Source organism: Falco cherrug, chromosome 6 (assembly GCF_023634085.1).
Source record: "Falco cherrug isolate bFalChe1 chromosome 6, bFalChe1.pri, whole genome shotgun sequence".
NCBI lineage: Eukaryota > Metazoa > Chordata > Aves > Falconiformes > Falconidae > Falco > Falco cherrug.
The window spans coordinates 38,801,091-38,816,667 of NC_073702.1; the positions used below are offsets into that span (position 1 = coordinate 38,801,091).

At 40.8% G+C, this 15,577-nt stretch overlaps 1 protein-coding gene across 5 annotated transcripts in view; it reads left to right on the plus strand.

Moving 5' to 3' along the window:
- Positions 1-8,132, plus strand: part of RNASET2 (ribonuclease T2) — a 28,969-nt gene extending 20,837 nt beyond the window's left edge. For all 5 annotated transcript variants that reach the window (XM_055713858.1, XM_055713860.1, XM_055713859.1 and 2 more), the window contains exons 7-10: positions 429-542; positions 2,818-2,863; positions 3,072-3,146; positions 5,589-8,132. In XM_055713858.1, the coding sequence (XP_055569833.1) occupies positions 429-542; positions 2,818-2,863; positions 3,072-3,146; positions 5,589-5,780 (427 nt within the window). In that variant the 3' untranslated portion in view covers positions 5,781-8,132. The remainder of the gene's footprint in view (positions 1-428; positions 543-2,817; positions 2,864-3,071; positions 3,147-5,588) is intronic.
- The last annotated feature ends 7,445 nt before the right edge of the window (positions 8,133-15,577 follow it).

Consider the following 15,577-nt stretch of genomic DNA (forward strand, 5'->3'; position numbering starts at 1 on the left):
AAACCGTTAGACCATCATCTCCTTTGTCTTCTGCAGCTCTTACATTAATTTGAAGTCTCTCTTTTGCAACTGCCAATGTTAAGGCCAACTCATTTGTATTGTTTTAACACCACTTATTATCTGAAAGGCTTTTTCCTTAGTCTGATGTTACAAACCATAATGAGGGACTTTGTGGGCTTTTCCCTTACTCTCCTGGTAGGTCCAAAATCTTGGTAAATGATTCTACTAAAAAAAACCAATATATGGATATGGTTGTAATTGAAATGGTGGGAGTTCTCTTGGTTTGCCTTTTTGCATGTGCAGTATTTTTCTGAGTGCAGTGTCTTACTTCACACATACAGCCTTTCAGATGCTTGCTTTAATTGTATTGGCTAGCTTGTGCAGCATATAATGTTTTCTAAAACTTAAATTTTGCTTTTCTCCTATAGGAAGCATGAGTGGGAGAAACATGGCACTTGTGCAGCCACGCTTCCAATCCTTAATTCTCAGAAAAAATACTTTAGTAAAGCCTTAGAACTCTACCAGCACATTGATCTTAACAGGTATGTAAATGAGCTCAGTGGTCTGCCTCTTACTTCAAACAGTTTCTAAAAGGTTCAAATCTAGCCTAAAAAGAAAAATCTAAAAATCTGATGGCAGAGGGGAAATGAGCATTAACATAAATTACTTTTAGTACTGGAGTTCAGAGGAAGGATTGTCTACTCTGGGAAGCATGTCTCTGATCACCTCAGAGTCTGGTAAGCCAGCAGTGTTCTTTGCAGCATAATTCTAAACAATGTGAGCCAGTAAATTTTGAGAAGCCTTATCAGTTATATCTCGCTACCAAAAGCTATTCTACCTGTAAACTTACAAATCAAGTGACAACCTCCCCCAGACTTCTGAGTCATACAGAGGGCCAAACACATGCTTTTAGAAAAGACAGTGCTGTGCTCAGAGGAAAGGACAAGCTGTGGGCAAAATCCTGAAGGACGTCCTGGGAAGAGGCTGAGAGGTAACAGCAAGAGAGGGTGTCCTGAAGGGCAGCGTTCAGTCACTGCAGGCAGCCCTCTGCTGTCCTTTCAAACAGCCACGATGTGACAGTCTTGCTTTGTCCTAGGGGCTGATTCCTCCTCATGGTTCCAAAGCGCTGGCCATTCCAGATACAAAATGTTGGTGGGAATGTTGTGGCTTGTCCAAGCACTGTATGTACACGTTCTGGCTGCAGGTGAATGGTAGACGGTCAGAGCCCTTTCCTGATCAGTGCTTGATATGAGTAGGAGAACGTTTCACACAGCTGCTTTGACCATTAATTGTGTGTCTCTATCAGAGAAAGGAGAGAAGTTATTTTGTATCTAGAAACATATCTTAAAAATAATTAAAAAAAAATTAAAAATCATCTTCTGTCGGTGTTTTTTTCCAAGCAATCTCCTAAGACACTCATTCACTTTGCACATGCACAGAGGAAATATGTCTTTCTCCCACCCCGCCTCCTATTCTTGTAGGTGTCTTGTAAAACTTAATCAGATTTTTCTAGACACAGTGCTTAAGAGCATGTCGTATGTAGTATTAAAATAATAATGTCTGATAAGTCAGTTGCCTAAGTAGCTGTGATGGTGTGACTAAAACATTTACAGATGGCACAGTGACCAGTTATGTGACTTGATACCAGCATGTGTAGCACTGAAAAAGAGTAGCAACTGAAACATTGAAATTAATTGCTCAGAGCATATTCTCCGCTGTAAAAATGCGTATAATTAATCTTTACTGAAAAGAGTAATATTTTCTCTGATTTTCTGATACTCTCTGATATACACTGCTGATAATCTCATTGTACCTCATTTTACTTGAATGAGAAAAAGTAGTGGTAGTGATTAAAAGACTGTTTCCAGAAAGGGAATTATTGAAAAGAAGATATCATGCAGGCTTTTGTAAGAATGACAGAACATTGCCTATTTTATTGGCCTCCTTATACCCCGTGGAAAATGGCTATGATGAACAGCTAGACCTTTAGTCAACTGGGTTCAGTCTTCCCTGTGCAGAACCTGACCTTGGAAGGGTTGAGCATTATTAGCACTCATGGATTACATCCATGTGAGATGCTGAACATTCCCACTCCTTATGGAAGAAGCTGGGACGTAGAGGCTTGGATCTATTGGGTCCTGACTCTTGTCAGCTTGGAAGTGTGGACTTCCCTCAGAACTGAATCTAAAGGCATATATAGGCCTGAGGTTTTTGTGAGTTACCTTGTTTTGCTTATGTGAACAACCTTTCCTCTTCAAAAATCTATTCATTAGGAAGTGTTTCTGCCCTGGCATTGATGTTGATCCAGATCCACAGACCATGTTCCTCTCCCAGTGTGCTGTGCACCTCCCACCCCAGCAAGCCCACCCCACGTTAGGACATGAGGGTGCCTAGAGCAGCCTCACAAGTCTGTTTCCATCCCTTCTTGGTGGCCAGAGCATAGGGGTGTGGCTCGAGGCAGGGGAAAAGAGGCAATTAAATTGCATGTACTGCCACTCAATGGAGTATTCTGAAGGTTCAGTAAATAACAATAATACAGCCCTTTCCCCTAGCCATGTCTGAAGACTTGACTCTCCCAGCTCCTCAGATTAAGGCAGGGGAGAGGGTTCTTCCTGACCCTACTGAGTTGGATGGGAAGTAGCCTTTCAGAAAAGGGGAGCCTTTCCTAGGCTTGGTAGTGGACGGAAGGCAAGTTTCCCTTCCTCCCCATTGTTGTGATGATTGCCAAGTTCTCACGAAAATTATCTGTTTACCTAATGACTATGAAGTTATGTTTGCATACAGGAACTGTGGAAAAATGTTTTGTCTTTGTTTCAGTTGTCTCCTGAAAGCTGGGATAAAGCCAAGCAGTTCGTATTACCAGGTAAGAGGCAATCTTTTATAAAATAAAATCACGTGCAGGTACTTTTTTCATCAGGAGTCATGTAATTTCTAGAGAATAATTGATCTTTTTTAAATCGCTCTTTAACATTCTGATTTATCTAAAAGTTTTTGTGAACTTAACGAGTGTGGGAGCTGTTGGAACGTGTGCTAGTGACTTATTAATTTCTTTAAGCTTTTTAATTTTTCAGATGACTGCCATAAAGGAAACTCTTACGAAGTTTTACGGTGTAACACCAAAGATCCAGTGTCTTCCTCCTGAAGAGGTAAAAACTCCAAACACACACATATACAGAGCCCAAACCCTGCAAAATCAAAAAAACAAACAAAAAAACCTCCAGCCAAACAAAAGACCCAACAACTTTTTTAAAGACTACTTTTTATCAAAAACCAAAAGCAAAAATAGAGTGAAAAATCTTCAGCATGGTGAAACTTAGGTCTCGGTGTTCCTTGTGTAATCTCTTTGCAGATTAGATATTGCTCAGTTCTTGGAGTTGAGTTCATAAAAACGTTGCTTACATACTGGCATCACTGAGTTCACCTTATATTACTGTTGCCACAGCCTTTTCTTAATGCAGAAAAACTGTTAGTCAGGAAGTGTCCATTCTTCACCTAGTAGCTTTGCTGTTGGTATACATACTCAGAAAGTAGGAGCACTGGGTTTTAAAGTTCTCTTTGTCTTTAAAAATTTGAACCTGCGTCTCCTGCATGTGCTGTAACCACCATGCTAGAGGTACTGCAGTAACTGAGTACTTTTCAATCCTCCTGCTAGGGCTTAATTGCCATATAGCAAATTACTGTAACCAACAAGAGTGAGCTGAATGGAGCCAGTGACTGTCAGCCCTGACAAAGGTACTGCCTGTCAGCAGCAGTCTTTCCTTCGCAGGGCATCGCTCATGTTCTGCATGAACTGCCTCCATGGACAGACTCCTTCAGAAATAAAGCAGCCCGGAGGCTCTTCTCTGAGGTTGTTCTTAAAAGCCTGTACCTAAAGAGGTAGAAAAAGGCATTTTGGGCTTCACTGTGGTTCAGGATGACTATATTCTTTCCTCTCGAGCCAACAGTGTCTAGAATTTCCATTTCTTTCTGCTTTTCCTTGCCAATGATTATACTGTGAATCATAATCCAGTAGAGAAACACACAGATGCTGTAGCATAAAATACAAGTCTCCGTATCGAAATCAAAATGCCTTTGGAGGAACAAAATAGTATTTTGAGCAATTAAATGGGTAGGCTGCATAGCTGTTTCTTCCCTTTTTCAGCTAGGTTTCTTTGCTTTTATCCAACAGGAAAACAAAAAAACAAACCCAAAAGATAGCTTTCCCTCTTATGAGTATTTCCTTATTATCTCAGCTTGATAAAAGTGGTTTACTACAAAACACTTGGCAGAGTTATTGCCCATACACAGACAATTTTATGAAAAATTGCCAAGATAGAGTTGAAGTTCAATAGCTTCTGTGTTGTTAGCTCATTTACTTTAGTAGTGCTCTGAGATTTTTATGCTCAGATGTTTCTTCATGTGAAAAAGAATTCTAGGTTACAGCATTTTCAAAATGTATTTTTAAGTTACTGTAAGCAACAGAGGAATGTGAGTTGGATGTGTGTTGCACACTCACCCACCTTTTGATGTTGCAGAAATACAGAGCTAACACAGACTCCAGTTTCTAGCTCTGTTCACTGGAGTTCTGCCGTTGCTTTTAGTACAGTTGGGGTACTGCTCAGATTATGTGGAAGTAATTTAAAGCTTGAATCTCCTGTGCTTAACAGCTGAATCTAATGGGTAATAGAGAGGAAAGAGTACACCACAGCTGTTTGAAGATAACCCAATTCAGAGCTCCAGCCTTGTCAATGCCTGAAGTGTGTTATGGAAATACTTTGATATTTAAAACATTACACATTTGCTGTGTTCTTAACTTTCTTAAAAAAACCCACACCCTAAACAAAAAATACCCCACCAAAACCCAAAGAAACCCCAACAGTAAAAAAACCCAATCACAAACAACAAAAAAATACTCCACCACAGTTACTTTTGTCTTGTATGTGTATTTTGGTTCGGCTCAAAGGTTTCAAAACCAGTTTTTTCCTACCATACATTTTGTCACACCTGAGCATTTTGGGGGATTTTTGTATAATCTTCTGTCCCACATGAAAGGCTTCCATGCCCGTCTGTCTTATTCGTGGCCAATATTTTTCTTCCTAATCTGTCCTGTAGTCCGAAAATGACATTTCTGCTACTTTTGACAGCTTGCTTCTGTGTTCTTTTCAGTAAAAGCTATTACAAAACCAAGTTTCTTTGCTCCTTTTTGGAGAATTTTCTTTGCCTCAATTCCCATCCTGCTACAAGAGATTTGGTGAAAGGTGGCTTTCAGGTCACACATACCCTTCAATATTCAGAGTTCAGCCATAACTCATCATTAAGGTGAACAGCTTCTGTGTACTGTGCAGATTTGATAAATGGCAAGATAATCTGTGTCACGGCATTTCATAATGAGACTAGTTTGGCAGATTCCCCATGTTGCTGAATAATGTTGGGATGTGTTTTGTTTCTGTCCATCCAGAGCAGATACCTCTGGTACCCGTCTCCTTCACATTTTTAAGTGGCAAATACACAAATAAGCACTACTGTATTCTATAGATAAGGCAGTATATCTGAAGAATTTATTTATTTTCTTCTCCCCATTAAGCTGATCTCATCCCTCATGTTTCTAGGGTGAAAAAGCACAAACAATTGGTCAGATTGAATTCTGCTTCACCAAAGAACTGCAGCTGAGAAACTGCACGGCACTGGAGGGTGAATCTGACCCAGTGCAGGCTGACTTGAAGCTTGGAACTGAGGAACTGTCTGTCTGCAGTGACTCTCTCCCAACCTATTATCCTTCACAGGTCCAAGATCACAAATGAAGCCGTAAGAGTTTGAAAAAGTTTTTAAGGAGCAACAAAACCCAAACCCTTAAACATTGTATCTTGGAAAGTGGCCTTGACTTAGCAATATTCCAAAGCCCTGTCCAGATTGCAGGCATGCTGGGAAGATTTCTGCTGGAAAACATACTACTTTCGCCATTAAAGGAGAATGGTCCACATTGTATTATCAGTTACACAGGCTAAAGTATTGAATCGTTGCTTGGATATTGATGGGATCAGAATCTGATTTACAGCTTTGCCTGGACTTTTTGGTTTGCTCATGTTTAGAATCAATGTTCAAAAGAGAACTGTGACTTCTTAGTTAAATCTGCCACTTCTTGGTTTCTGCCAGTGAGTTGGGGAATTTAAGTCGTTCTTTGTTTTGAAAGAATGCTTGTCTTGCTGAGATTAGATGACAATTTCTTGAGAAGAAAGTAATGTAAACAAAAAGAACTTGGAGACCTGTCAGAAGATCCTTTCCCAGACATAATACCCACTGCCTTGTGTAAGTTTCCTCTCCAGAAGTGCTGAACAGGGGCCAGGTCCTCTGAGGCATTAAACCTTTCATCACTCAGGAGATCATGGTGGACCAAAGATGACAGCTTATGCATAACTACATAGTGGATGAAGTAACATTCATCAGGTTATAGCATTTCTGCGTCAAGGTCCTCAGGAAGACTATTTGTAGCCTTACCTATTCTTTGATTGATTTTGCTACGGTAGCTTGATACAGTCTTGAAGAACAGCCGATCTTAGAACTTAACTTGCTAGTGTAGGAAAATGTTAGGCCCTAGAAGTATGTTGTTATTAATTTTTCATTGTATTTGAACATTTAGCATTACCACAGAAGTGTGAGTGCCTGCACTTTTATTTAAAAATGATTGTCACGTAATCACTTTGTTCCAAGAAACAGCTTTTTATAGGTGAAACAGCAAATACCACAGGATTTTCAGTGAGAAGTACAAATGTTAGCAATAGTGCATCTCCACCCCATAATAATAACATGCCACAAAGTTGCACGTTTCCAAAGGGGACAAAATTTGGGAGTAACCCTGTACTTTTTTTAAACTTTCTCTTCATCTCTTTCAGATAGTACTTAGAAAGTACATAGGTTTTGAGCGGACTAAATAGAGTGCAAACAACTTAAAATGGACATTAGTTTACAATTCACATAAGTTGATTTTTTTAAAAAGAAGCAAGACTCACCTTTTCCTCAAAACTGTGCTATTTTTTTAATGGTTTGGATTTTTTTTATCCTTGGAAGTCCTTTGTTCTTCTTTTCCTTTCAAGGTTCTCGGGGTGCAATGCCATATCCTTGCTTGTTAAGCTAATTAGCAGTGAGGGAACTGGAAACCTAGGCTGGTAACTACCATCGACCATCTCATAAACATCTTGCTGAGTGCTTTTCAGTCACCAGTTCAGTTATGAACACAGTCCTTAATTAAAACAATAGACTTCTCAAAATCTCACTATAAATATTGCCACCTTGGATGAGCAGGTACAGTATAAAAAAATCCCACGAAATCCTCAGCAACATGCTCTGCTGCTGCCAAGTGAGTGATTGTTGGGTTTGCCTATTTTTCTGCAATTTTAATTCCTTGGTCCTCTTCACGTTAGAAGAAAAGCTGAAACTTGGAAGCAATGGTGGCATTGGTTCTTGCACAGACACATGCTTAATGGAAGCTCAAATCAATTGCCTAATTTTTTATTTTTAATTGCAGTATAAATTATATATTTTTTTTATGAACCACATAATGCTTAGGGAGACAAAATATACATTATGAGTTCTCTGCAGTTCAAATGTAATGCATTAATTTAAGGAAAGCCAACAACTGCAAATAGGTACTTTGCGCGGAAGTGACAACAGACACTTAACAACATCCACAATGTGAGGCTCAAAGTAAACCTGATTCTTGCCAAATAGTCAGTGGATACAGACAAGAGTTAGAAATGACCAGCCTCTGCAGTAAGTAGATCATATAGCTTCCATGTGGTTTTGAACTTCATTTTCAAATGCAAGAAATGCGAGGGACCTGCTAAGTTTTAAAACTTTGAGGAGAAACTAGTATAATCTGAAATGAGAAAGGGAGAGGAAGGGAGGGAGATGGCAAACGCAGCAGCATGCTAAACAACAACCTGCAACTGAGTAAAACAGGTCTGATGTTAAGTCAAGGTTGGCTAAAAATAACCTCACAGACTCTGAAGTTCTGTTTAAAGGACATACCTGAGGTACTGCATTAACAAAACCACACACGTTCTTTTAATTGTACCAATGTTATTAAACATTAGATTTTGTAATTTGCTATGATTAATTTATTAGTAGTAGTAATAAAACACTGTGTATGACTGCCATTGCTTGGTTTTTGACAATCCCACCTCCCTAGCTTCTAGGAAGATAAAAATGCCTTTTAAAAGCTACTGACTGATTTTTATGCAGAGGAGTGCCAAGACACTGTAAAGTTTTAAGTGATACATTTAAGGCTTGCTTTAAGGGCTATGTCTGGATGTGGGCAACCAGGAGAGGTGAATGAATGGTGGCACTGGTTCAGACCAAAGATCATGTCCTTTGTTCTCTCTAGCAATGGCTTACAGCCAGTTACCAGCCTTGGCGGTTGCCTTTCATCAGAATGTATAATCTCAAGGGTTGTATTAACACAATTTAAATACAGGAGTTAAACATAGGTATATTGGGAGCCTTAAAAATCACTTCAGTTCTTAAAAGTGTCACTCACTTTCTTAAGCAAAATAAAATCTGTCAGCCTTGAAGATTCAGTATAGCCTGGGGAAGATGTGGGCTATATTCTTTTCTGCATCATTGAATAAATTAGGTAAATCCCTGCAGGGGTGTTGTTTGTGCAGTCTCAGTGCTCTGTAACACTAATCAACTCCACAAAGGGAATTAGCTTGTTTATACTGTTTGTCCGAGTGCCCTCCTGCAAAATGCATGAGTATCCCATGGCCCATAGGTTAGAGCAGGGGCTGTCTGTCCCCTTTCCAAGGACAGTTTCTCCTCTAATACCATGGGAAGGTTCTCTTCTCTCATTCTCTCACTGTCTTCCTGGCCTGCCCTGAGCCCTTCTTGGCTGCACAGGAGCCCAGCTTCAGCCAAGTTTACGATGTGGAGGGAAACACAAGATTGGAAAAAACAATTTCTAATCAGTTTCTCTAGGTAGCTACCCATGCATGTGTATGTTGTACTGAAAGCCATGTCTGTCTCTCCCTACCAGCAGCTGGCTGCTCTGCCACTGCCAGCAGGAACAGGAGATGGGAGAAGCAGAAGGGCCTTCTCCCCATCTCCCTGGTTCTTAGTGGGGGCAGCAACCAGTTGCTGTTGCCCAGTTGATAGGTGAAAATACTTTTGCAGGCTGAAATGGAGGTGGCACAGGCCTGTGTCCTGTCCCCACTCCACTCTCAGTAGCTGGCGAGCACGGAGCTGCGCTGCTGCCCATCAGAAGGAAAAAAGCGGCAGCAGGACCGCAGTACCCACGCAGCAACATCAATACACTGTGAGTCAAGTCCCACCGAAGTGGACAGCCTAGGTGTCTAGAGCAGCAAAGCGGCAGCTGCTGGCTTTTGCAGTGGGAAGGGGGATTTTCATAGGGGTGGGTTCTTGAATTTAGTCACCTCATTTCTGGTGTGGTTGTGCTTCAGGCAGTTGTGCGTTTTTTGGGTCTGGCTCTGAGCACCATTAAGCCAAAACCATAGAAGGTTAAGGGTGCTACTAACAGTATTATTGCTGCCTGATGACGATATGGATGATACAAAGGGAAAATGTCAGGACTTTGCAAGTCACTTTCCTGGGAATGGAGCAATCGATGATGAGGGATGTTGTATTTATTCTAAATTCATACTGTTTTGCTGCTCAGACAGCTTCCTTCACAAGGCCCACTGTGTGCCTTCCCTTTCTGCGTGTAAGTACTCCCGGCTCCATAAAGTTGCCCTAGAAGGGATTTCATTTCTTATGTTTTGGCAAATAAGAGCTTTAGTACACAAGCTAAGTGAGACCTGATGTGGGAGATGGGCAGATTATTTTATGTTTGTGTTGTTCATTATTCCTTACCCCAGAACATCAGATTGGGCAAGGATTAGATGAACCTAGCAGCCAAGCAACCAAGCCCAACCATGCCTGCAAACTGGTGGTATGAATCCTATCTGTGTTCAGCATGAAAACCACAGTGCTCAGTATGAAGGACTTTCATTTCAGAAACCTTTTATAAAAAAGAAGGAAAAGTGACCATGTTTGATAAGAAAATTTTTGAGCAGGTGATAGAAAATACCTAAGCAAGCTGAAGAACACCACGATGCTGTCTGTAGGAAGCGCTTTTCTGAATACAGCCTCACTTACAGAAAAGAGGCTGTTCACTTCAGATTTTTCTGTAACTCACACAATTCTTTGTGTTAAGAAACCCGTGCTCTGCATGTAAATCAGAGAAGATGAGCCAAACAAAATTAGCAAGAACTAAAAGCACAGCAGTTACCCTGTAATAATTACAGTCCCTATAAATAAGTGTGATGCATCCCAGCAGGTACCCGCCATTAGATCACTTACTTCTGCTTAATATTGTTGAGTAAAACTTAAGTGCTGGCAGCTTTGGAGAGAGGCGTCTCTCTTTCCAGAGTGCTCAGCTGAGGGAGGAGTAGCTGTGCATAGTTGCAGCAGAGGCTGGAAGAGCTGTCATGTCACCCAAGTGCTGTCATTTTAGCTCATCAATCTTCCATAGATCCATCTCCCTTACCAAGATTTCATATTGTTACGATTGTGAAGGCCACACGTGTCCAGGTGACTTGTGCTATCGGTTCCTGGTGCCAGATGTTGCAGGTGTGTGTTCAAAAAAATATTGTGCAGGGAATGTCCCTACTCGTAAACCTTGTTTTGCAGGTATTTGCCAAATGCCTGAGGCATGCATTTGTCAAGGATTTATTAGCGAGGAGGCTGGCTGACAGATGTGAGAAGTAGGAACCACTTTCTTGTCTCCCAGGCTCTCAGATGTTTGGGGCTGGCCCTACCTTCTTTATCCTCCCTCCCTTGGATATCTTAAGAGGTTTCATCTCTCAGTGTCTGTGGGATTCAGTGAGCAGTTGTCATTTCTGAAGCCTACTGCAGGGTGATCACTGTAACAAAATAGCTCTGGGACACAAACTACCCTTTCATTTCCAGCACCTCATGTTGTTTGCAATTCCCTTAATTATCCTCAGTGACTTGAGGCATGAACATACCGTGCTCTTCAATCTCGCAGAGTAACCAAACCATTTATGGAGGCACAGATATTGTAGCAGAGGGAAATCTCTTAGGTCTCATGGACAAAATACACCCAAAATAAATATCTTTCTTACCCACCCACCCACCCCCTTTCCCTCCCCTCTTATTGTTTTGAGAGATTCTGACTGCAAGTATCACCAGAGTCCTGGAGGAAGGTAAGCATATTAATGGATAGCTTCTGATCCTTTCTGTTATCCTGGTTTTTGGCATGTCTGACTGATTAACAGGCTTGCTGTCACACTCACACCAGACCAAGAACAATGTCTCAATATATTAAAATCGGTGGCAAAAAATGGATATTCATTAAATGAGTTAACAGTCTGGGGCCTCCATAATTATTTAAACAGAAACACGGCATGGATGGCCTGGTCTCTCTGGGCAGATGGAAGAACAGGGAAATGAGAGTATTTCTTACTTAGCTCTGCCACTACCCCACTGTGAGTGAAATTCAACCTGAAATCTGGTGACGGTTTCAAATCCTACACAAATCAAGTAATACTTACATGCAGTTGTTGTCTGCAGAGGGCATTTCATCATCCCTAACCCTGGGCTTTTTTAATTTAATTTAATTAGTAATTAAAGTCTAAATGCTTAGAAATATCATGGCTTTTGGAAGCAATTAGAATATCTGGTCCCTACAATGGAATCAAAACCCAGTTTAAGTAGCTGTGCTCCTTTGTGCTTGCATGGTGGGAACTATGTGGCGCTGCAGAGGGTTGACTAATGCAATAGTTGGACTAAGTCTTAAATCCAGCTCCTTCCCAGGGTGGCAAGGGAGCATTGTCCTGCTCTTCTGGGGCAGCTCTCCCTAAGCCTTTTGGGATAAACCAGGTATGGCATTCCTGGCAGGAGCCCCAGATAGTGCTGGTTAGTGTAAATATGCACTGTTGAGTCACGTGGCACAGTCATGGTCCTCCTGTCACCCAGGAGAGGTTTCTGCTAATACAAACAGCCCCTGGAGAAAACGCACAAACAGATTTTATAGTAGACGTGAGAATCCCGGGCTTCTTCCTGCTTGAGGCAATTGCAGCCAGTTTTCTTCACAGGGGGAGACCTGGAGGAGGCCCTGTGCAAAACAGCCCCCAGTCTGGTGGTTTGGGTGCTCAGTGGGGAAGTCCTGGAGAGTCCTACAAACAAAGAGCACCAGCCCTTTCAGCTCTGTGTTGGGCATAATGGCTGGTGTCTTTTGCAACAAGCTTTATCCTGTTGGTGTGAGTGACGTGGGCTCTTAGGCAGCCGCCCCAAGGACTGGTAGGAGAAGGAATAACCTGGCCAGGCAGGAGTGCATTGGGTGCTGAACTCCTCCTCACCCAGATGGGCCATCCTCAGCAGCACATCTCCGAGTGCCTGGGGAATATCAACATAAAATGGTGAGAGTGAGGACCTTGCAGGACTAGGTGAACCAGAGTTTCCTAAGATCAGATTTTATGCTTTGCATGCCTAAATTCCCCCAAATCTCACAAGAAGTACACAGGCTTTTTCACGTCCATCTGTTGAAATTTGATAAGCAGCATTTCTGTGCATTTCACCTTCTCCAGCTGAATTCTGCTGGAAGCCTGCAGTGGTCAGTGGTAGAAATTTTAATTACTGGCAGCTTGTTTTATAAGCCACAGAGAGCCAGATGGAGCCAATTCCATAAAATCCCGAAATATAAATAATGTAGTATTTAATACAGATTCTGAAGTTGCTTCAGGCTTGCAAATCAGCTAGTTAATAACTTTTCATTTTAGACATACTGAACACTGTAATAACCTGATGTCATTTTGAACACAGTGATTAAGTATTCAGTTTACAAGACAAATGGAGATTCATTATAATCAATCAGGGAGGATTTACATGAACATGAATTGCAGGTATTTATCACAGTTTCTCAAAAGAATATTTTGCTAGCTATTTTGAAAGAAAGAGCTGCTTCTTTGCTATTCTGTAAAAGCACTGTCTTCTTTATAAAGAACTTCTATTGAGATCTTTTTCCAATCCTAATGTTTTACAGTATTCTGACTGCATTATGTCATCATGGGTTGTTGTGACGTTACATAGTGAGTGTGACAAATGTATTTTCTACTGACAATTTCTTAGCAATCTATTTTGAGTTTTGGTCTTTGTGATGACTAGAATGAGAGGAAGCTTTACTTTAGATAATGCAATAGGAACTGATTCAGCAGCCAGTGACTTCCAGTACACTGGCCAGAAAGAAAAAAAAAAAAAAGAAATAAAAGAAAAAAAAAGCAGCAGCAAGGAAAGTAGTATTTAATATGCTGAGTTTGTCATATTTGCTTCACTTGGAAAATGTTGGGATTTTTCCAGTAATTTAGAGCTCAGTGACATAAGTAATTACAAGGTACCCATAGTTAAATACATACACATTCAGTTTTTTCATTATTGTAATTTTTAGTGATTTCAATTCCACCCATGCACTGTATTTATCTTTTTTACGAGATCACCTAAGCTGTAATAAGAGAATTACCAATAATGGGGTATTACTAATACATTGTAGCAGAGGAATTGGAATAAAATTGTTTCCATTTAGCCAAGATTTCAGAGTGAAATATTAAGTAGCATCATCACGAGATTTAGAGAAAGAAAACCAAGCTGAGGCTGCTTTTGTGAAACTTGCTGGACATTTTTTCCCTTGGATTTCTTTACAGCACAGAAGGCCAATGCTATTGCCCCCAGCTACAGCACCAGGGACTCCTATTGCTTTAAGATAAAGTTTTATTATTGGTTGAACAAATCACAGTCAGACTCTGCTAATCAATAACCTTTGCATCATGAATGACTTACAGTAAAGCTCCTGGCTTATCTCCCCATTTTCAGTAACAGCATGTTTCTTTTCAAGGTTATTTGGCATCATTCATATTTAGACAAAGAGGTTGTGTTTTGTACTCACTTTTTGTGAAGATACCATTTACATGAGCATTCCCTGATATGTCACAGTCAACTTGGCACATTTTCACTGAGAGATGTTGGTATTCCAAGACAACTGGAATTTGTATTCAAATAACAGAGCAGAAGGGTTGAAGAGAAAAACATATTAAGTAGTTTTGCCTTAGAGAAGAGTTCCCATTTCCATGGGAAGAAGGGAGCAGTTTTGTCGTAATTTTCTTTATTCCACATAGATAATAAGATATAAAGACTCTGAGACAGTGAACATGCCTCAGTGCAGCCTGACTATGCCAGACAGTTTATTACCAGATTTTATTCTGGACTTTTATCTATTTGCTGGAATAAACTACCATGTGACCTGCTCTCAGAAGCATCTCAGGGTAGTTTATGAAATAGAGAAAATTCTACCATTGGTGTCATTTCTGTGAGAAAATAAGCAGTTCCAGTTATCATTTTTTTGGAAACAGTTTTGAGAAACCCTTCCCAGTTTTTCAGGTGAAAAGTGGGCTATGGTTAGAAGAGGGGATCGTCAAACTAGCTGGCATGCCAACTGTGTCCAGGCTGGATTTATACCAGGACTCATCCAGAACATTTCTGAATCTCAGTTACTCACACTGTGGTCATTGGCTACATATCCATTTCTGTCCTGGAAGAACAACTTCCCAAGTCAACCATTTTCAGCAAGTCAGAATTTTATTTCCCAGTGAGCCTTTCCCAGACTTCAGCAACCACCAGAAATCGTTCCTATTGCAGCCAAGATACTTGCAGTTCTGAAAGTATCACACTGCAGAGATGTGCTTCATCCTGTAGCCAGATCAAAGCTTTAGCATTTCAGACAGTTCAATTCTGAAATTCTGGGATTACTTGTACTTCTAATCTGAATTTCTGCCCTGTTTACATTAGCCTTCTTATTCTGGTTTCTATAGAAGAGGGGGAGAAACCAAAGGACCAAGCGACTTGCTGCATTTTATGCAGAGAAGTAAAACCAGCCATGAGCAGAACCTCATTTAGTGCTTCACGTTTTAGGTAAAATTGGATTTGCAGCATTAGTTGCTCTGTTTTGTTGCATAGTATTGTAAGGGATCTGGCAGACGGTTGGTTTATGTGACAGAGCCGAGTTATAAATAATTATGTTTTGTTCCTACAGGTGCTGGTTTACAAATAGAATGACTGCAGGAGAAAGAGAGTCTGAAAATACAAGTGCCACATATCTGAGCTCAAAATGTAATAATTTATGACATTAAGGCGAGTCAACATGCATTTTGAAACACTTCTTAGAGGTGTTTCATTTTCCCCAACGATGTGCATTGCCCATGTGGAGATGAATTTTCACTGTCCTTGAAAACCTTGTAAACTGGAGCTGGTGGGAAGCTGCGCTGTCAGTCGTCCTGAAGAGCAGGGTTCTGTGCAGTACCCAACTAAGAACACTGACCCCTCGGGAAACGTTCCTAAACTTCACGAAGGGTGCTTCCCTGTGGGAGGCATTTTTGCAAATTCCTGTTCTGCTTGATTTGGGTTACTCAGGATTAAAAAGCTTTTCTTCTTATCAAGCAGCATATGCTCTTCTATCAGGGTGTCCCAAAAACTGAGACCATACCTAGAGGTTGCAAAGCCTGATGCACATGGGCTGTTTTCCCTACAGCTTTGCAAG